Source organism: Sciurus vulgaris (genome assembly GCF_902686455.1).
Source record: "Sciurus vulgaris genome assembly, chromosome: 11".
In the NCBI taxonomy this organism is placed as follows: domain Eukaryota; kingdom Metazoa; phylum Chordata; class Mammalia; order Rodentia; family Sciuridae; genus Sciurus; species Sciurus vulgaris.
The window spans coordinates 40046567-40068216 of NC_136472.1; the positions used below are offsets into that span (position 1 = coordinate 40046567).

Genomic DNA, 21650 nt, shown 5'->3' on the forward strand with positions numbered 1-21650 from the left:
GAGGAGACTTGACTACAGAAGATGGGAAGGAGACAACAAGAGGTTGGGGCGATGCAAAGAAGGGACCACGGAATGCAGGCAAGTTCTAGAAACTGAGGAAGCCAAGGAAAGCAGCTCTCCCCTTGGAGCCATTGGAAGAAAGCAACACTGCTGGCACCTTGGTTTCAGCCTGGCGATGCTGATTTTGCACTTCTGATCTCCATAGTTGTAAGAGAGTAACTTGGTGATTTTTTTTTTTTTAAGCCACCAAATTTGTGGTAATGTATCATAAGAAAATCATGCACTTGAATTGGCAGTGCATGTCTGTATCCTCAGTACTGACACCTGTTTTCAAGAGGGCCACTGAAATTAGAGCCTTACCATTCACAGGAAACTTCTAGATGGAAACTTCTAGATTTTGCTCTGACCATTCCTGCTGTATAATAAGTATGTTTTCCTTTCAAACTTTCAGGGTATGGGAGATTCTTAACACCCAGTTTTCAAAGAGCCAGGCACATCCTCACCTCTGTTTTGTTCTGTGGGAAGACACAGCCGAATCAATAGAATTTTCCACTTTATAGCTTAAACTTCATTACTCAGCCTTGAAAGCAGAAGTTGTAAATTGCTGACCCTTAGGGCAGATGTATGTTTTATCTCACCCAGCTGTGGTTCTTTGAGATTTCAATTATTTGCAAGAATATAAAATTCAAACAATCTCAGAAAAAATGAGATTTATGACTTTCTTGAGGAACAGAAAGATGTGAAAACACTGGGTTCCTATCATTAACAATAGGTGGTGGCCAGTGGATTAAACTGTGGCTTCCTGTCTTAGGCAGAGGACAGTATAGCCTGGGTGACTGTCCCTGCCAGGTCAGTGCCACCTTACTCTCCAGAGCCCTCTTCATTTATTTCTCTCATTTACTCTGACCCTGTCAGAATATTTGAATTTATGGCTCTGCTTTAAATAAAAAAGAATCAAATCCATATTCTTTTGTAAAATAGTTGTTCTATTGGATAATAATCTGGAAATTCATGGAGAATAAGAGAGGTGACAGAAGAGTTGAGACAGATAAATGTTCTTATTTTCAAGTAGGAAAAAAACTCAGTGGATTCTGGAAACCACAGAGCAGTGAGGATGCCCTGAATTTTAGGAAAGTTACTAAACCAGATCTTTGGGCACATGCAGGGAAGAAAACAGATCATTAACAACCAGAGTTGGTTAGACATATATAAGTCTTGTGCCCAAGTCTGTTCTTTTGAAGTAAAATTATCAATCTGATAGTGGAGAGTCACTAATATGATGAATATTTATTGCAAACAGATATTTGACAGTTATTTTTGATGTTCCCGTGGGCTCTGAATGGATGCTTTGTGCCTAGTAGAACAGTAAAACCAGACGCAATGTCTGAAGTGTCTCTGTCAAGCTAAAGGGTGGTCTCTAGCAGGGGAGCCTCTGTAGCAGGCACAGTCACGTTCTGCTGAGCCTCCGTATCTTCACTGTCTGCACCTGGAGCCATAGAAGTCCTGTCATACTTCATTATAAGTCCCTGGGGTCTCCCTGATCATCTTGGTCAAAGAGTCATCTAATCCTTTTTCTCTGTCATCCAGCTGAATTAAATATCTTTCTAAGGGAAGTTTCCTAGGTAACAAAACATGAATACCTCTTATAAAGCACCAAGTTCTTACCCTAAAAAAGTTTTCCAGTCTTACTCAAACTGGGATCATGCTCCTTGCCATGCATAGTGCCAGGTTTTCCTTTATGTTCCTTTTCATTATCTGAGTTGAAAGGTAGTTGAAGTCATTGCATGCATTTCTACCCTAATGGAGATTTGGGCCTTTCTGTTAGTGGACTTGGTGCAGTTTGTACTGTAGACCCTACTCCATGAATGATAACACTCTTTGTCTCTGGGTTGATTCTGATTCTTTTCACCCCACAACTGCCCAGGGCTCTATGATTCTTTTATTTGGATATGCATCTTTGACCCTAGAAGTATCCCCACTAGGCTGGCAGCTCCTTGCCATTCTTGGAAAGTCTTGTGGTTCCAGACCTCTTGGAGTCCTACTGTCATTCTTATTTGGTTCATCCACAGCATAGTCATCAGGTATGCTGAAGGGTGGTTCTCTGGAGGGTAAATTTACCTGATCATCTAAGCTAGTAGCTGGGTCTTAACAGTGGCTGTTGTCCCATTGGCAGCCATCATCTTCCTTAGCCTTTCTGTCTCAGGTTAACTTCTGTTGATGATTCATGCCGTGGTGGACTGGACCCCACCCAAACTACTGAATTCTCTCTGATGGTCCCTCAGGTTTCCCCATGAAATGACCCACCTCCTCCAACCATGCCCCACCTGCCTGCAGTTACCACACAGTTAGTCCATTCAAACTAGGATGACTGATTAGTTTTAGCACTCATAATCTAGTCATTTCAACTCCAAATATTCCCGTATTAACATAGAAGCTTTTGGTGGACACCTCATATCCAAACTACAATACTGAGGAAGGTCACTGTGACCTGAATAAGGGCGAATTATGTGCTCTTACATGTGATAATCATAGTACTATGTCCACACTGAGACAAGAGGCTCAAGTATTGTGCCCCAGATTTGAGCCCTGGCAGCCTGTTGGCCTAATCCATAGTACTGTGTTTGACTAGTGGATGGATTTTGAAAGACTTGGAATGGAATCTCTTCAGGTAAGGCATGTACTCTCTATCATGCATTCGTGTTACCATTCAGATCTAAAAACGTCTGTTTGTGGATGAGCTTTCCTTCCCACTCCTGTATAGAAACACTTCTTCAGCATTGGCAATCCATCCTAAGTGACCACTTTGAGAAGGACGTAACAAAATGAGGAGTATGAGGAAGAGGACAATCAGGGTGATAAAGGAATCAGAATACCTGTTCACCTTGTCATAGTTGAGAGAAAAGAGCTCTGTAGCCTGGAGAACTCTATCTTTCAACATCTGAAGAGCTGTAATGTGGAGGAGGAGTTAGACTCAGTCCATCTTGGGACCCATTTGTGGACATGCCCCTCCTTTAGTCACTAAAGTTAAACAATGCAGAGAGGGATGAGGAGACTCTCTACTTGGTGCCAAGTTTACCATCAAGTAGGGTAGATATGTAGAGATGTCTGTATACGTGTATAACTCCCCACCAGGCAGCAACGAGGATATAGATTCAGCTTGGTTTGGAAAGACCTTTCCTAACAATTGAATTCTCCTCTAATAGAATGGGATACCTTGAAAATTTACCCATCATGTTGTCCAACTATTGACAGTGAGTTAGAAGACATTCCTGCTTCAAATGGGATTGGAGCACATGACTCTTCTAGGCCCTTTCTGCCTCTGTAGTCTATGTCTCCCAAGCCTACCAACTTGCTTTCCTTTATTTCTTTGGAGTGACTTGCTACCAATTGAATGCTCATGAGTTAAGCTTGGTCTTCTGAGACGACCACTTGGGAAGGCATGTTGGCTTACAGGGTTTCCAGAGCATGGGATTGCATTGGTGTTTGTCTTATGAAGATATAAGAACCAATAAGCAGGGGCCAGCTGTTTACTCATTCGTGGATCTGGTAGAAGAATCTACTAGATGGTGGCATACTTGGTTCAGTCTCAGGTGTAGTCTTATTGCTTCTTATCTTTGTTGGTTTGCATCTGGCTGTGAGGATCAATGTTATTCCCTTTGAGTGACAGAACACTTTGAGTTAGGGGACTAGTATCTTGAGGAAATTCTGACTCCCCACATCCTCCCAAATCCAAATAACACCCAGAGTTCAACTGTCAAGATATATTACTAATACTTCCCCTTTGATGGCAGAGCTTGCAAATAATTCAGATTTCTACTGATGTTGTATCCCTAGAAGTCCCTTAGCCTGAGAAAATGTTTAAGCTGCACTTTGGCTCCATGCAGAATTTGGAACCATGCAAAACCAGCTTCTCCTTTCAGCCTTTGAGACACAGGATTCTGGCAGCACCATTTTGGCTCTGTCCTCTTTCTGCTGTCACATGGCCATGTCATTCGCTCTCAACGTCTGCTGTTTGTGAACTGTAATGGTATGGGAGACAGACACGGCCTTGCTTTCCTTGCAAACACGGTCTACGAGTCAGAAAAGCAGACGCTTTCTGGACTTGGTGTATCTCTCTGATTTTTGAATGTTTCACCCTGCTTTAGCTCTTTGAGACATTTCCTACCCCCATGATGTGTTAAAAATCACTTGTAGCAGGATATAGAGAAAAGACACAGTAGATTGGGGGAGGATTATTTCTGCCTCTCTGCAAAGGAGACAGGCAATTCTTTCTAAAATGCTCGAAGCCAGAAGTAAATGTGAAACCCCACAGCTGCTGTGTCCCCAGGCTGTGCGAACACTGCAGTCATCCTGGCAGACACTCTTTCCTTCCAGGAATTCTCTCCCCTGGTTGAATGAGAGTTAAGTCAGCCCATGGTCTTCCCCATACTCCATGAGATGGACTGGGCTGAGCCACCAAGTCACCTGCCTGCTGCCCTGGAACCTCTGGAACACCTGGAGTAACAGAGGCAGAGAAATGGAGGTTCTGAGCCTCAAATAGTTCATTAATCTTACCTGGAGGCTTAAAAAAATGCTGATGCACAATTTTTATAAAACAACTTCATTGAGTTTGCATACCACAAAGTTCACCCATTTATAATACAGTGAGTTTTAGTATACTCATAGATATGTATGGTGTGGTTGCTTTTCATTGCTGGGACAAAATACCTGGGAAAAACAACTTAGAGGAGGAAAGATTTATTTTGGCTCACAGTTTCAGAGGTTTCATTTCATGGTTGACTGGCTCCAAGGCAGAAACATCATGGTGGAAGAGTGATAGGGCAAAGCTGCCCTGTCATGGTAGCCAGGAAGTAGAGAAAGAGAAGATATACCCTTCCAGAGCACGCCCCTGTGACCTGCTTCCTCCAGCTGGTCCCCACCACCTACAGTTTCCACCTCTTTCTGTTAATGCTGTCAAATATTAATGCCTCCATAGATTAGTCCATAGATGAGATCAGAGCCCTCATGATCCAATTACTTCCCCAGGTCCCTACTTCTGAATGTTGTTGCACTGGGGACCAAACTTCAACATATAAATCTTTGGAGGATACTTCTTTGTCCAAAACTATATAGTTTGACCATTCCCACAATTTTAGGACATTTTCAACCATCACTCTTCATATCCCCCCAAGTCCCTCTGCCCTAGGCGACTAATCACCAATCTATTTCCCATAGATTTTCCTGTTCTGGAATCACACAATCTCTGTTTTTTTTTTTTTTTTTTTTTTTTTTTTTTTTGACTTCTTCCACTTAGCATGATGTTTTCAAAGTTTGTCCATGTCATAGCAAGTGTCAGTACTCCATTCCTTTTTATTGTCCTATAGTATTCCATTATATGACTATTCTATATTTTGCTTATCATCCATCGGTTGATTGACATTTGGGTTGATTCTGTGTTTTGGTCTTACAAATGGTGTGGCTTCTGAACAACGTATACAACATTTTTTTGTGTGTGGACATCTGTTTTCCTTTCTCTTGGGAACACAGGCAGAATTTCTGGGTCACATGGTAACTGTATGTCTAATATTTTGAGGGACTGCCAGACATTTTCCAAAGCAGCTGCACCATTTTACAGAGATGTTTCATAAAAGAGATTTCATCATCACATCCATGGTGCTTCTTGATGTAATTCTAATGTACTGCCCGTGTGGATAAGAATCCTTTCTCTGCCTTGTTTGGAAATCAAATCAGATCAAAACAGAATTCAGCACTACCTGAAGAAGAGAGTATTTTTGGAACAGAACATTTATGTCTTCCAAGTTGTTCTTTTTAACACTCCATGTCCCTTGGGTCTCACTAGTAGTCCCAGGTTACCCTGAACACCAACCAGAGGACTAGTCTGTCTGATGCTGGAAGATTGTCTAGGGCCCAGGGATAGCACAGGTTGGCTACGAAGAGTTAAGCTGATCTGGAAGACAAATCTGTAGGTTAAGTGGAATAGAGCCACAGATGTGTAATCCCACTTTTGGGGACGTGATATCTCTTCTGGTAAGTGTTGTCACTTTCTTGGTGCTATCTGGTAAAAACTGAGTCATGAGGTGTCAACAAGAATCCAGTACACTTCATGTGGAGCTAGGAGCATTCTGCTCATTCCTGAGATATCCGCGGCTGTCAGCCGCCATTTAGATGGTAAACAACTTGCTGGGGATGAAGTCCTGCCACTGTGGCTTTTCCTGGCTCGTCTGAGCAAGGCGCAGACCCAGACGGTGCGCATGCAAGAATCTAAGGGTGAGGGAGGGCTGTGTGGTGGTGACATGAAGATTGAGTGGCCTCAGCTTTCACAGGGCTCTGCTTCCAGAGGCGCCCCACGGAGGGAGGCAAAAACCAACTTGTGTTCGTCTCATGAACTTAAAAAAGATCTCTCCCTCCTGGCTGGAGATGAGCTTTTCCAAAAGGCGGCTGTGCACCTACCTGAGCTTTGGCTTCCCTTTTCTGTGTTTGCAGCCACGGCACAGGGTATGAGAGTGAGAACCACACGACACCCATCCTCTGCGGTGCCCAGTACAGAATACACACCCACGGCGTCTTCAGAGGCATTCAGGTGAGTACTCAACGAGCTCCCTGGAAGCTGCTCCCTGCCTTTTTCCCTACTCCGCTGTCCTTCGGTTCCTTGCTGATTGACCATGTGGCCCTGGAAAGACTTTGCTAGCAGGGACCCCACCTCTTCCTCTTCCAGAAATGCTGCCTTCTGCCTGACTCAGACCACGATGCTTCCTGCAGAGTCTTGTCCTTTCTTCCTTCCTCCCGAGCAAATGGTGCAGCTCTTGGGTTTGGGTCAGCTGGGCTTGAATCAACAGCCTGGACTCTCACAAGATGCGATTTGCATAGGAAAGGACCCAAAGATGAGCTGTCTTGTCCCTGGTTGGTAATAGCAATGACAGCCGTACCACCTATGCTCGGACATTTTCTGTGTACTATGTACATGGACCATAAAAAATGGTCAAAGAACTTCAAATGGTCAAAAAAGAACTTCATCTTTTAGAGAAATTTTAGGTTTACATAAAAATTGTCCGGAATGTACACAAAGTTCCCCTATCCTCCTTTCTCAACATCCTCAGTTTCCCTTATTATTAACATCTTGTGTTGGTGTGGTGTATGTGTTACAATTGATGAGCCAATATTGATAAGTTATGGCTAACCAAATCTATAGTTTACATTAGGGTTCCCTTTTCATGTTGTGTAGTTCTGTGGGTTTTGATAAATACATAGTGCCATGTATCTATGATGGTAGCAGCAGATGTAATACTATGATATACTTATAGAGCCTTAAAAATGCTCTATCCACCCATTCATCTCTCCCCTCCTCCATTCCACCTTCCCCAGCACCCACTGATCTTCTCTCAGAATGTCATACAGTTGGAATGGTACTCTGGGTAGCCCTTTCAGACTGACTTCTTTGAATTATCCCTGTGCATTTCCTACATGTCTAAACATAGTCTTCCTTCCCTCATTTAATCCTCAGCACACATCAGGTAGGTACTATTATTTGTTTCCATTTTACTGGATGGGGAACCGAAGCCCAGGGAAGGTGAGTGACTTGTCCCAAATCACATAGCTAGTAAGCAGTGGAGCTGAGACCTATAACTCAGGTTTGCTTTATTCCAGAACCCTCTTTATTTTTGTAGTATTGGGGATTGAACCTAAGACCTTGTACATGCTAGGCAAAGCTCTACTTCTGAGCTACATCCCCAGCCCTTTTATACTTTTATTTTGCCGCATATTCTCACTAAGTTGCCCAGGCTGCCCTCAAAATTGGGGTCCTCCTGTCTCAGCCTCCTGAGTAGCTGGGATTACTACTACACCCAGCAAGAACACCTGTTTTTAACCACTACATAATACAGCTTGTTGGGGAGACAGAGGATTGTGAAGTCTAGAGGAGGAAGTCTCCAAGGAGAATAGTGAAAATAAAGTAGAAAGGTAAAAGTTTTGGAGAATTCAGTGTGCTTGGTGGAAGGCCACTTTCACAGAGCCTCTTTGGGGCAGTCAGAACCACACAGTAACCGAGGGATCATACTGGTGACTTATACTTGTGACTCAGTGGCTACAACAAGAGTAACAGCTGTCATCCTCCTACCAGAATCGAGAGATAAGTTGTGTGTGGTCCAGGGCCCTGTGTAATATGTGGGGCAAGTAGCTTCAGGATGTTGATTGTTTTCCAGAAGTGTCGTGGATGTAGAACAGTGTGCTCCCTCATCCCAAGCCTTCCCATGGTGAGAAATAAATGCAAAGGTCACAGAAATACAGAGATCCAATGGAGATTTAGAAAAAGTCATTCAGCATTTGTCTTCCTCCTCATTAGACCCCCATTTGTCAGACTCACTGTCATGGCCTCCAGCAATCTCCACCCTGGATGGGTGTTGTTTCACTACCTACTCATTTTGAACTCGAGCATACCACACTACTGGCTCACCATTTAGTTTCATGCCACCATTTACCTTGAGGCACCACCATTGTAAGTCATTGTACACTTTTAATTCCAAAAAAGATGGTGCCCTCTCAGTGCAAGGTGGTGTGAAACAGGAATGAGATCTGAAGCTTGGGGGAGAGTGGGAAACACAGGGCGGGGTGTTGATTAAGCTGGGTGTGCTCTGTGTCAGCGACTCTCACCCTTTGGCCTCGACTTGCACATCTGACACTGAACAGGGCGGAATCAGTGGCTCCTCAGGCTCCTGCCCCATTTAGACTCTGAACCTGACAGCAGGAAGGGGAGTCCCTTTTCCACCAGATAAAGGGGAGGAGCAGATGCCTTGGAAGGACATGTAAAGAGCAGAGACGGCAGATAGATTCCAGGCTTTTCTGGTGACAGTATTAAAGCTTGTACTGGCTCTGCCATGGGCTTCTGGTGGGTTCAATTCCCCTTCACAGATAGAACCCCCAAATCCAGGTGCTCTTTCTTTCTGGTCATTTATTTACACATGGGTATTCTGGTCACTTTGGGGCTCATCCACAAGCTCACATTATTCTCTGATAAGAACTTCAACGTCCATTCCGGATTGGGTCCCACATCATGGTGTCTGAGTGTGAGGGAATAGATAGGATCTGAACTTTGGACTTTGAGACCTCACTGCCTCATGGGGAGGAGCTCAAAGGCAGGATGGATTGGGAGCTCTTTTAGGCACCAGCATTTCTTCTCCAGAGGCTCTGTGTCAGTGAACCTGAATCAACTTCATTTCAAGTTCTGGTTGACCAGTAGTGATAACATAGAGTACTACTCTGTAGAGTATTCTGATCTATCATCCATTAGTTATGTCTGCCACAGGCAGTTGGGGTGTGGAGGGAAATGGTTTCAGATCTCATGTACCTGCCATCCTTTCCTTGGGTATATTCCAGTGCTCATTTTTCCTTGGGACTGACATGAATGTTCATACGTGGCTTAAAGTCTCTGTTCCTCTTTGCCTGCAGGATGTGCGGCGTGTGCCTGGAGTAGCCCCGACTCTCGTCCGGTCAGCATCTGAGACCAGTGAGAAACGCCCCTTCATGTGTGCTTACCCAGGCTGCAATAAGAGATATTTTAAGCTGTCCCATTTACAGATGCATAGCCGGAAGCACACTGGTAAGTGTGCCCATGGTCCAGCCTTGGGCACAGGTAGTTCAAGAGCTTCTGCTCTGGGCTCTCATGTAGGTGACTTCTGGAATGGAAAGTAGGCACTGCTTTGGAAGGTCAGGCATTTGCATCCTGATTGTCCATCCTTTATTTAAGAAGTCAGTAATCTGTCTTCAGGAAGAGCAGAACAGAGTGGTAGAAAGAGAATGTCAATAGAATCAAAGAGAACCATGCTTGAATGTGAACTTCACCAAGGGGTGAGACCTTGAGCAAGTTACTTGCTGAACATCATTTGCTTCAGTGGAACGTAGAGATGACAGTGCCTACTTATAGAGTTGTTAAGCATAGACTAAAATTTAAAGGCATTGTGGGTTTAAAACGCCTAGCATAGGACCCTATGTCTATAGATCTGAATAAATGATAGTGATAGAATACACTTACCATCACTAAGGAGAGAGGAGCAAGCCTGGGACTAGGATAATCTGATGACTCTCAGAGAGATGGACAAGGTCATCTTAAAACTTTGAAGGAATGGTCCAAAGAAGAACCTGAATCACTTGGGTTAGTAATAAACAGCCAGCAAGGAAAGGGAAAATGGCCTGTAGTTGGATTTTTGTTATCAGTCTTTAAGAAACAAAGGAGTGATGTTTCTTGATGATATGTCAAGGAAAACTGGAAACTGGGCACACCCTTCACCCTCTGGACAAGAAGTCTGTGTCTGGGACTGAGTTGGCCTTGTCTGGTTGTTGGCCACCTTGAATATGAACAGGCATTTCACACATGCTCACTCTTGGCCTGTGAGCACAGAATGGGAATGTGTCTGAGTCTCCCCTACAGGGAATGTGTGAAACCCAGGCTTTCCTGCAGAGAAGCTGGTGCTGGTCTTTCCACAAGTAAGGGATAGCTTCATGCTGTGACTACTCTCATTATTTTGTTATTCCTGCTGACTTCGCTGTGGGGTAACTGGAGAAGAAAGCAAGCTGCATTCAGATCCCTTTAGCCCATTGGGCTTTGCATCTGGAGGATGCGATTCTGACATAAACTTGAGCTTGCACTCAGTGGGCCACAGACTTTGATGGGAGCATCTGCGGCATGTTATATTTTTAACATATTCTCCCAAATGGGATCATTTGAAACACACCCATCAAGGTAATAAGAAAAATGATACAGTTCTGCCTGGAAAAATGTATGGAAGGCTATATGGTTTGCAGAAACTTTTATTGGGGAAACGGCACTGAGAACGAAGTGAGGGTTCGAGGGCTGTGGAATGAAGGCAGCGAACAAGACAGCCAGGAGCCCCAGGCCCCTGAGCCTTCAAGAAGCTCCTCCTTGCAGAAGACAAGCAGTCAGGTTGGTATTTACCAACCCTGCAGCCCCTCTTCTTCAAAAGAGTGCAGTAAATGCTTATGTATTCAGAGTAACAGTAGAGACTCATGTATTGAGAATTTTTATGTGCTGATCTGCCTTCGTGTATTACTTCATTTAAGCCTCACAGTTATCAAAAGGGTAGGACATAGTAGAAGTAGGACTCCAACATTGACCTTTTAACCCCAAATCACAACCCCCTTTTCAAGGAGTACATGGTCCATTTTGGAGCAAGGTATACACTAACAAAAAGGAACTGAGAAAATATATGATTACATACTAAATTAAATCCTGGAACAGCTGTGAAGTTGAGAGGGAAGGGATTTGGGCTAGGGGCAGTGGGGAAGTTTTCTTGGAGCAGGAAGATCTTGAGTTCGCCATTGAAGACTGGTGAGGTCAGGCAGAGGATGTGAAGGATGAGCAGAAGGTCAACTGCAGGGCAAGGAAATCAGATTGAAAAGGGACGCCATCTCCTCCTGGTTGTAGAGCTGCCACAGAAGTCACCAGGCTGGGTATAAATACAAGCCAAGGAAAGCTCTCCAGATATTCTAGCCTATGGAGGAGGCAGACACAAACAGCTCACCTCATTAGATGTGCTGGAATAAATTCTGTGATGAGGCAGGGAAGGGATTTCCATCTGACCATGGAGTTTCCAAGCAGGTGTCACAGAGGAAGTGAATGGCAGCTGTGAGGGACATGTGGGGGACTCTTGGCTGGGTAAAAATGTGGATGTAGGAATGGAGAGTGTCTAGTGTGAGCGAAGTACAAGGAGGACTTTGGGAATGGTCAAGTCTGCTGTAGTCGGGGTGCAGATAGGTCAGGGAAATGTCAGAGGTCAAGAGGCAGGAAAGGGAACTGGGGCTGCCATCAATGGAAAAGACCTACCAGACCCTCGGGTGGCTTGTTCTCCATCCCAGAATGCCAGTGACTCAGAATTCTGAGGAGGAGGGAAGGCCCACAGTTGCTCAGAGCACTCGCCTCCTGGCATTTGGCTGCGCTTTCTCTGTGGAGGATGGGGTGGGCCTCTCAGCTCTGAGGCAGGGGATTGTGCAACCCCACTACTGACTTTTCTCTTAGAACAGGATGCTACAAATTTCCAAAGTGCTTTGGCTCTTGGTTGAACATGAGCATCTCACAACCATGGATCGGTTGATTTTTGACTCAAAAAATGTGAAGTTGGTAGCAGAGAACACCAGATCTTCAGGCGATAAAACATGAAACACTTATTTCCTGGGGCCAGCCTCAAGGCACATCCATTCCAGAGTTCCGCCCCACACTCAGCCTATGAGTTCAAACACCTTTGGTTTGTATTTGCTTAAGTGTCCCCTGCTGTTATTTTTTGAGCATTGCTTTTGTGCTAGGCTGGGCCTGAGCCTTTCATGTGGATAGTCTGATCTAATCTGTTCACAAGTTCTTTGAAGGTGTCAGATTATTGGTCCAATTTCACAATGAAGAACTGTGCTTCACCCAGAACTGTAAACAGCCGAGCTGCTGAGGGACTCCCCTCGTTCACCTAGTCCAGTGTCTGAGAGTGCACACAGGTGGGCCTTTGATCTCCTATGGAAGCTGGCATCGCTACAGGTTCCCCTGAAGTGCCTTAGGCATTTTGGGATCCCTTCAGTCCAAATAGGCGAGGTTACCTCTAATGAGATTGCATTTCCAATGTTGTTTTCAAATAGAATATGTGTCTTCCCCAAGGTGAGAAACCATACCAGTGTGACTTCAAGGACTGTGAGAGAAGGTTTTCTCGTTCAGATCAACTCAAAAGGCACCAAAGGAGACACACAGGTTTGTAGGTTCCTTCTCATTGCCAGCAGTCACATCCCTTGGGTTAGGACTGATTTTGTGATTCTCTTCTGTATTGAATATGGATGAGAGGGTCAGCCATCTGTTTGTTTTTTTCCAAGAATTCCCCCATCCCCCTAAATCTGGAGACTTTCCTTTTCTTGAAGAAAAAGAAAGGAAAGAAAAGGAAACATCCCACTTCTTCTGTAGACCATAGCACAGTGAGATCTCACAGCCATGGTCTGGTGATACAGAGTATCGGTCAAGAACATGGGTGGTGGACAGCAGATTAGGGCTGCAGCATAATTCATCTTTTTAGTCTCTGACCCGGCCGAGACATTCCCTCTGATGAGAAACTGGACTTTGTGGTTAAGGAATGGTTGCTTCCAGGACTTGAAGCAGGTCCTTGATGCTTACTGTGCAGAGCCAGGCGGATTCTTCTGTGCAGAATCAGGTGATTCCTGCCGGGCTTGGGGGATTGGGGAAATGTGAGGGCCAGATAGACATTGCAAGTGTGGATGGAAATACCGGGCTTCTCCAGCTGCCACCAAGCCAGCCTTGTGGGCCTTGCTGTGCCCCACATTTTCAGGGCCGAGGCTAGAACTTCTCTGTCCGTTTAGGTGTGAAACCATTCCAGTGTAAAACTTGTCAGCGAAAGTTCTCCCGGTCCGACCACCTGAAGACCCACACCAGGACTCATACAGGTAAAACAAGTGCGTAAACTTTTCTTCACATTTATTTTTCATTATTTTTTTTTTAAAAACTACTGTTGATTGAGCTTGTTTATGATGAGAGAGATTAGAATTAGATACTCAATTGAGAGAAAGAACAGTGTGTGGCTATCTTTAAATGATAAATAATGTTTCTTCAAGAAGGGGAGAAGAGGAAATATGGAACAGGAGAGATGTGGTAGTAACATTCAGTGTGTCCAGAATGAAAATGGAGAGATAAGCTAGGTCCCTACTGTTCCCAATTTGTCCAATCACATTTTTGTTCACTTGGTTTGACACAATAATAATCAACCTTATAGGGGGAAAAAATTTAGCAAGCCAAACATTTATTCTCCTGAGAGTTCATATTTCAGGACCCTGTTTGGAGAACCCATTCTAATGCCCCAAGAGCAGTCTTAGTTTCTGCTAGACTGACTTCAGTGTGTGTATTATTTTCTTGGTCCTAGTGTAGAGGGAATAGGGCTTTTACATATCCACTGGCCATTGAAGGATTTTTGCTTGTCCACAGGGCTGGTATGATTTATAATGGAATTAGCACCACTGTGTGGCATATTTCCTACCTTTGGAAGGAGGGCCATTGATTAGGTGATCTCATTTTATCTTCCTAATATTCATGTAAGAAGAGTAGGGTAGGCATGGTTTATCCCCAGTTTACAGATGAGGAGGCAGAGGCACGTAGTGAGTAAAGGACTTGCTTAAAGTCACAAACCTAGTAAGTGACAAATTCAGTCTGACTGTTCCCAGCCCCCCTTTACCCACTGTCTTCTTGAAGAAAGAGCATGAATTCATGCAGCATCCAAGGAGGACAGAGAAATAAGAAGAGAGCCAAAGCCAGCAAAGTTGATGCCATTGAGGCTGGATTAATGAAGATTGATGGTGATGGGAGAAGGGGTCGGGATTTGTCCAGCAAGAGGCAAAGGTGGGAGCAGGAGCCATGTCAGGAAGAGCAGAGGGACAGTGAGCAGGAGGTGAAGGAAAACCACATCCCAAGGCCCCCACAGTCCCAGATTCTCAGCCCAAACAGGCTGCACTTAAAGACAGAGTCGAGGCGCCCATGTAACAGAGTGGGCATGATGGGCGCTTGCTCCCCCTCCTCGGGTGCTTTTGATGCCGCTTCCTTAACTTAGTCCTGAGCTCACAAGGTGGTGGGAAAGAGTTGTCCCTTGTGCACCCACCCCCCTGCATGTGTTCCAAGTGACCTGTGTCACCAGCAGACTGGTACTATATTTGCTCATCCCCTATTCTGACCCTGGGACATCATATCTCCTGGGACATTTCTGGGATCTAGTTCAGGAAAAGCAAAGAGGGACTAGCAATATCCTGAGAAGATCTCCCAGGTGGTACAGGGTTGGCTCCTGTGGCCTTCTCCTTAGAAAGGCCTAGAAGGTGCAATACAGGAAAGAGTCTGGGTTTTGGAATTAGACAAGGCCAGATTGTAGGCCTGCCTGGGTCTCTTCTTGCCAGATGTCCAACCTCATCTGTAGGATGGGGATAACGTTTCCCTTATGGGACTGTTGTAAAGAATACACAGGCGATATATATGTATACAGTGCCTAGCGCAGGACAAGTCTTGGCATCTATCAAGCATTAAATAAAAGTTAGTTATTGTCCCTAATGAGAATGAGGCTTGATCTTTTGACAGAACCATGCCTCACTGACAATCTTCTATATGATGCTTTAAGTGAACCTTCATGATAAAAGAAGCAAATACCCTGCAACTCGTGTCTGTGATTTATTTTATAATATCTATATAGAGATATTAAAGCTATAGATCCAGCTCTGGATAGCAGTCAGTCAAGAACATCGAGGGTGTGATGATCCAGAGACCCTTGCAGCTGGGTTAAGCTCAGTTCCCTGCTCAGCAACAGGGAAACATTGACATAGTGCACAAATCATTCCAACAGTAGACTGAAACAGATGCTTTCCCCCTTAATTAGATATGAATTGCCCAGATATTTCCATTAATTAGATTCATCCCTTCTCTCCTATTTCCCTAATCTTGATTGAAGAATATTTCATAATTTTTACATTATTTTGATCATTACTTAGCCCCCAGAGGTGCTGCCATTAAGTGAGCCAGTTCGTTAGCTTAGGGAAAGAGTCAGGGGCAGGTGGCTGTGATGAGTTAACTCGGGCTGTTGGTAATTGAACTTGTGCCAGTCTTGCCAAAGCGAGTGTCTCTGACCGGCAATTGTATCAACAGGTGAAAAGCCCTTCAGCTGTCGGTGGCCCAGTTGTCAGAAAAAGTTTGCCCGGTCGGATGAATTAGTCCGCCATCACAACATGCACCAGAGAAACATGACCAAACTCCAGCTGGCGCTTTGAGGGGTCCAACACGGGCACACGTCTGTGTCCCAGGCAGGACAGTGTGTGAACTACTTTCAAATCCAATTTTGAAATTCTTCACTCACCTCTCTAAGGATATGGCCGTTGATGATCTTCATCCAACTTCCAAGACAAGACACCTGTACACGGGATCCTATCAGGTTTGCCTCTGCCAACTTTTAGTTGACTCACAGGCCTGGAGAAGCGGCTAATGGTGTCTGGTTAGTTAAAAGCCCATCGCCATTTGGTCTGGATTTTCCACTGTAAGAAGAGCCGTTGTTGATCATGTCCCCCACCCTCCCCTTCTCCTTTTACACCCATTTTCACTAGGAATGGAGTGATGATACCATTTTCCCATCATGGAATATTTATGGGCCAGGGCATGCGTTTGTGTCTGCTAATGTAAACTTTGTCATGGGTTCCATTTACTAACAGCAACGGCAAGAAATAAATCAGAGAGAACACGGCACTGGGGTGAGGCTCATCCAGCATTCTGGAGGTCAGGCGGGCTGCTAACCTGGAAGACAGGATGTAGTTCCACCAGGCGACTTTTACATGTGTTTCAAGCAACTGAAAAAAGAATCTGAACTAACCAGTACCTCTGTATAGAAATCTAGAAGAATCTAACAGCTCAGTTAATCAGCATTAGTGTTAGCACAATGCTCTTAAGAAACTGTGTCCGAAGATGGGAGAGTTTTGTGTTTTTGACTTTTTCTGAATTGTAATCAAATGCATCTTCAGAGATGTACCCATGTCTTCACACAAAGAAAATGGAATTCATGTTCATCATTGGGGTGTCCTTAGAGTGTACAGATCACACTGGCCATAGGGCTTCAAGTTGTATAAATTAAAAGTGATTTTAAAAGAAAATAGGGGCTGGTCCAGGATCTTCAGATAAGACTGTTCTTAAGTAACTTAAGTAACTTTGGATCTACAAGTATATGTGAAAAAAAAAAAAAATGAGATTTACTAGTGTGGAGAAAATCCATTGTTTAAAGGTGGTTGGGTGTGTGTGTGTGTGAGTGTGTATGTATGTTTTGTTTTTTAAGGGAGGGAGTTTATTATTTACTGTTGCTTGAAATTATTGTGTAAATATATATCTGATAATGATTTGCTCTTTGACAACTAAAGTTAGGAAATGTATAAATGTTAGGTGCATCACTGGGTGTTGATCTTGCAGCATATTAATGATAACACTAAAACTGTAACCTGCATTTTTCACTTTGCTCTCAATTAAAGTCTGTTCAAAAAGAGTGACAAGATTGTATTAACTGTGTCGTGTTTAAATCTCGAGACCAATTCAGCCTCTTTTAAACAGGTAGGATGCCACCAGCATCCATGGCTACCAGTAAGCCTATCCAGGTCCTGACCACAATTTTTTTTTTCTCTCTCTGTCAGACTTAAAGAGGGAATTTTTTTGTACTAGAAGCAGTAGGGTGTCACCTTCACCTTGTATGGTGACGTGATTGTGTTGGTGTTGTGGTTGGCTGGGTCTGTGGATAGTGTAGTGGGAATTTGGTTTAGGGTTTATTTTACTGAGATTATCATCATTGCTTTTTATTGGGGTGGGTGGTGTGTAGAACCCAGGGCCTCACACGTGCTAAGGAAGCGCTCTACCATTGAGCTATATTCCTAGCCATTATATCATTTTATTTTGAGACAGAAATTTTACTAAGTTGCCCAGGCTGGCCTCAAACTTGTGATCCTCCTGCCTCAGCCCTCTCAGAAGCTGAGATTACAGGTGTGTGCCACTGCACCCAGTTCTTTGCACCCTTTCTTGTTCCAGATCAGCAGAAGAAAACAGAGAGGCGCTAATGATAACTGATCTTTTTGAAAAGTTCACAGAGACATTCCCGAGATCAGGAGGACATAAGCTGAACACAGAGTACAACTGAATTTACAACTGTAGTTGCTATAAATCAGCTCAGCAGGTAAAACTGCTTAGATATTCCTGGGCAGCTGAGTGTGAAAGCAAAGGTCTGTATTATCTATAAACTATAAACTCTTCATGGTTCTGGTGTGTGGTTTTCCAGTTGTAAACAAGAAGATTAATTTGGTGGGCCCCTCTCGACTCTATTATCTTAGCACTTACGTGTATTCCAAGTTTCGTTTCTTTGTTTAAAATGTGTCTTGAGCAGACAGGAGCTCAGCCACGGATGCTCCTTTCACAGCATTGAAATGCAGTTCAACGTTCGGGCCACCTGAAAGCCCGGTCTAGAGTCTCCTCTTATTGTACATCTCGCTCTTGCATCACTGTTAATTATAGTGAGTGTGGTGACTCATGTATATCAACCGTTTTTATCTTTTTCCGCCAGAAGACAGCATTTCTCTGGAGAAGCTCAGGAGAAGCACTGCAGACGTCAGCAAGTCAGAGAGATTTCACAACAAAAGTACAGCCACATTGCTTTCACTACTCTGGGGAGACCAGAGATTCCGACTACCCTTGCAGTGAAGGTCATGGACTTTGGAAAGGAGAGCAAGCGAGGTTCAAATCCCAAGTCCCCAGTTTTCTCATTCATGAAGTGGGGACAGGAGCCCCTGATTGGTAGGGTCACCTGAGGATTCAATGAAAAAGTATGAAAACATCTAGTTCATAGCAAAGGCTTGTGTAAGAATTATCTAGGGAAACTATTAGCCATTGATTTACCTGCTAACTTCTTTTTCCGCCCTCTCCCTGCTTGCAATGTCTAGGATCATCTTCACAGGGTAGCTCTGCAAAATGACAAAGAGTCTGCCCCCAGCCCCCAAACCAGAGTGAAAATTTACAGCAATTGGGAGCCTGGCCTGCCTCACACAGAGACCAGCTCTGCTTGCTCTGTGTTATTTGTAAAGCACCCTATGAACACTGAGTGTGTTTCTGTGACCCATGGGATGGGCCTTGCATAGACTGTCAGGAGTCAGTGGGTGGGCATTGGTCAGTGGGAGCCTGCTGTGGCCTCGGTTGGAAGGTGCACCGGGGGCGGTCAGAATGTGTGTTTTTCCTTCTTGATTTACTCCAGTGTCTGGTTCTGTACTTCCAACCTCTCCAGTTCCCTCTGCTGGCTCTTCCCATTTAGACTTCCAGTTATTCTCTCATATGAATTTCTCAAGCATTCAGAATGTATATGATTAATAACAGTGCTTTATGTCTGTGTAGTGTTTGCCCATCTTTTTAAATCTTAGGACAATCCTGTAAAGTAGACGGGGTGAATGTTATGCCCACTTTATAGATAAGGACATTGAGGCTCAAGGGAAGTAAGATATTGAGGCTGGTCTTGGTCTTGTTCTTCTTTATCCAAGTTTCCTGCCCAAACTTGCTTGATGTAGACTTATATTTCGTTCCTTTGACGATATGTTACATCTTCCTAACCAGCATGGAAGCTTCTAGGTAGGACAAGCTTCTAGATCTTGTCCCTTTCCTGGGTTATTTACTTCAGCATTTCTCAACTTCAATGTCTGTAGATCTCACCTGGGGAGTTTGCTAAGGTGCAGACTCTGATTCAGAAGTTCTGAAGCAGGGCCTGAGTATCTGCTTACTGACCCTCTTCCACGACATTCCCACCATTCTGGGCTGTGGACAGCACTTATGTAGCAAGGAGCTACAGGATGGGCTCAATAAATACTTGTTGACTAAAAGGTGACAAATGAGATTTGCACTTGACAACTTTGGGTTGGTGCGGAACACTGCTAGCCCTTGAGAATGGCCGTGAAGGTGGCCCTGCGGTGGTTATGGGTCAGGATGTTCCTGTGGAATTTGGTCAGTGAAACTCTGCACTACCCTGGTGAAGCCATTTGTGAGGAGAGTAGTTTTCAGACACAGCCCATTTTGCGTCAGTGACTTTTACAAGCAGGGGAGACTTTACCAGGTAAGATGGAGTGTGGCGGGACCACACCTGCACGTTCAGTCCACAGCACTTACAGCGGAAGCTTCCAGCAGAGATGGCAGATGTGAGCAGCTAAAGCAGACTGAACTAGCCAATGTGAGCTGAAGAGAGAGCGAGTTTTCTGGAGCAGGGGAGGCTTGAAGGATGGTGTGGGGGATGGGGCTGAAATGAATGGAGGCAGGCCACTGGTCGGAATGAGTGGCTTCCCCGCTCCCAAGGTCCCAGGACACGGGCCATGCTGACAGTGGGTGAGAAGGATGGCCTGACGCGGGGGACTCCGAGGCCCACGGAAAGGGCGGTTGGACTCCACCAGAAAGAAGGAGGGGTGGAGAGAGGAAGGCAAGTCGGGGAACAAAGACCAGCGAGATGAGGAATGAAGTGCGGGTGTCAGGGAGGTCTGACAGGAAGAGGGGGCTTCTGTCTGTCAGGGCCTGACCCCCGCGTGAACCTGCACCGGCGCTGTTCACACCCGCCCAGTGGGACTTCCCCAAGTGGGAGATGCTCAAGTGATAAAAGGCGTTTATTAAGCCTCTGTGTGCAGACCTGTGCCATTATACATGCATTCTCTTGCTGAGCGATGCCCATTTTACAGGTGAAGAAACTGAGGCTCTCAGAAGCACCTCGCCCAGGGCCATACAGCTGGTGTGATGGCACAACAGCTGAGATTTTAACCCAACTCTGACTTAGAGCCCACACTCTGAACCCCTGCGCTGTACCACACTATCCCCATCCCAGGGCTTGTTGGCCCCCAAATCCTAGGAACGGGACCACCCAGAATGCCACAGCCAGACCTGGCCACTCACTGCTAGAAAACTAGGGACATCTGCTAAGTGCCCAGAGACAGGATAGGCACCACGGGCAAAATGTTCCCTCCCCCACATCCAGCTGTACAGCCTGTTTGCAAAATATGTTTTCATTCAGTATTTTATATTAAATACCGGAACTCAGAGATGACATAGCATAATATGAGCAGGACAGTGATAAAAGGGGAAAATTGAGAAACACATTTGAAAAGTTCAAGGTCAATGATTCCTTTTTAAAAGCAGCATCCTGCTTTCCCAAGGAGCTCTGTGTCAGAAGGAGCTGGCCCAGGAGGAAGCCGTTCCTGGTGCTGGTGGGTGGATGTGCCCCTCGTGGATAGGATTGTCCCTCTTCTCAGCAAACAGCCTCCATTTTTGTAAGACATGTTGGAGTCCTTATCATCCAAAGAAGGCCAGGGAGTCTTCAGAGATGTCTTCTGTACCCTAAAAATATAATCACCCACGTCAGTGGCCTTTAGCACTCAATGTGGGCTTAACATGTCTTCCAGCCTTGACCCCAGGAAACCTCTGCCCTAGCATAGAAGGAGAAGCCAAGTGATCCAGGTCAGAGCTTATGGAGACCTGGGGGACTGGTGAAGAAGAAGAAAGCAAAAGGGGCTAAAGGGATCAGCATCTGCCTTTGTCCCCAAACCAGGTTGAAGCAGTTTAGGTCTCTTGAACTTCCTGCTGAAATACATGCCTGTGAATTCACTGGGTGGACAATGCAAAGTGTGTTCTGAGAGAGATTCTGAGGTTGTCACCTGGAAACAAGCTGCCACCATTTTTAGCAGGGATTATCAGGCCCTGAGAGAAGCAGCTGAGGAGAATTTTGGAAAAAAGCAAAACAAAAACTCACAGTGTCTAGTAAGGTCCAACAAGTAGTAACAAGACACAAAAGGTTTGTTCGCTGATCCAACTTCTGACCAGTCCCTCTGCTCACACCTCTGCCAGGGGCAGCCAAGGATGAGAGTTGTTGAGTCAATGGGGTGGCATGTCCTCCAGGAAGCACGAAGGTCCCTGCAAGTCTCTGTCATTCACTCCCAAGAAAGAGCCTCAGAGATTCAGCGAGGATGACACAGCCATTAAGCCACATGAGCTCAACTCACCTATTCTGGGTCACAGGCACGTGTGCAGAGCAGGGCTCAACTGCTGAGAAAGGACTGAGGTAGAACCTGGCCCCTGGCCCTGGGCTGTGCTG

General features: G+C 45.0%; 1 protein-coding gene across 5 annotated transcripts in view; it reads left to right on the top strand.

The window, feature by feature from the left end:
* WT1 (WT1 transcription factor) overlaps positions 1-17059 on the top strand; it is a 46246-nt gene extending 29187 nt beyond the window's left edge. For 2 of the 5 annotated variants that reach the window (XM_079103091.1, XM_079103092.1), the window contains exons 6-10: positions 6484-6580; positions 9442-9592; positions 12647-12736; positions 13354-13446; positions 15668-17056. In XM_079103091.1, the coding sequence (XP_078959217.1) occupies positions 6484-6580; positions 9442-9592; positions 12647-12736; positions 13354-13446; positions 15668-15789 (553 nt within the window). In that variant the 3' untranslated portion in view covers positions 15790-17056. Of the gene's footprint in view, positions 1-6483; positions 6581-9441; positions 9593-12646; positions 12737-13353; positions 13447-15667 lie in introns of all 5 variants that reach the window. The other 3 variants (XM_079103089.1, XM_079103088.1, XM_079103090.1) reach the window with 3 other exon arrangements.
* The last annotated feature ends 4591 nt before the right edge of the window (positions 17060-21650 follow it).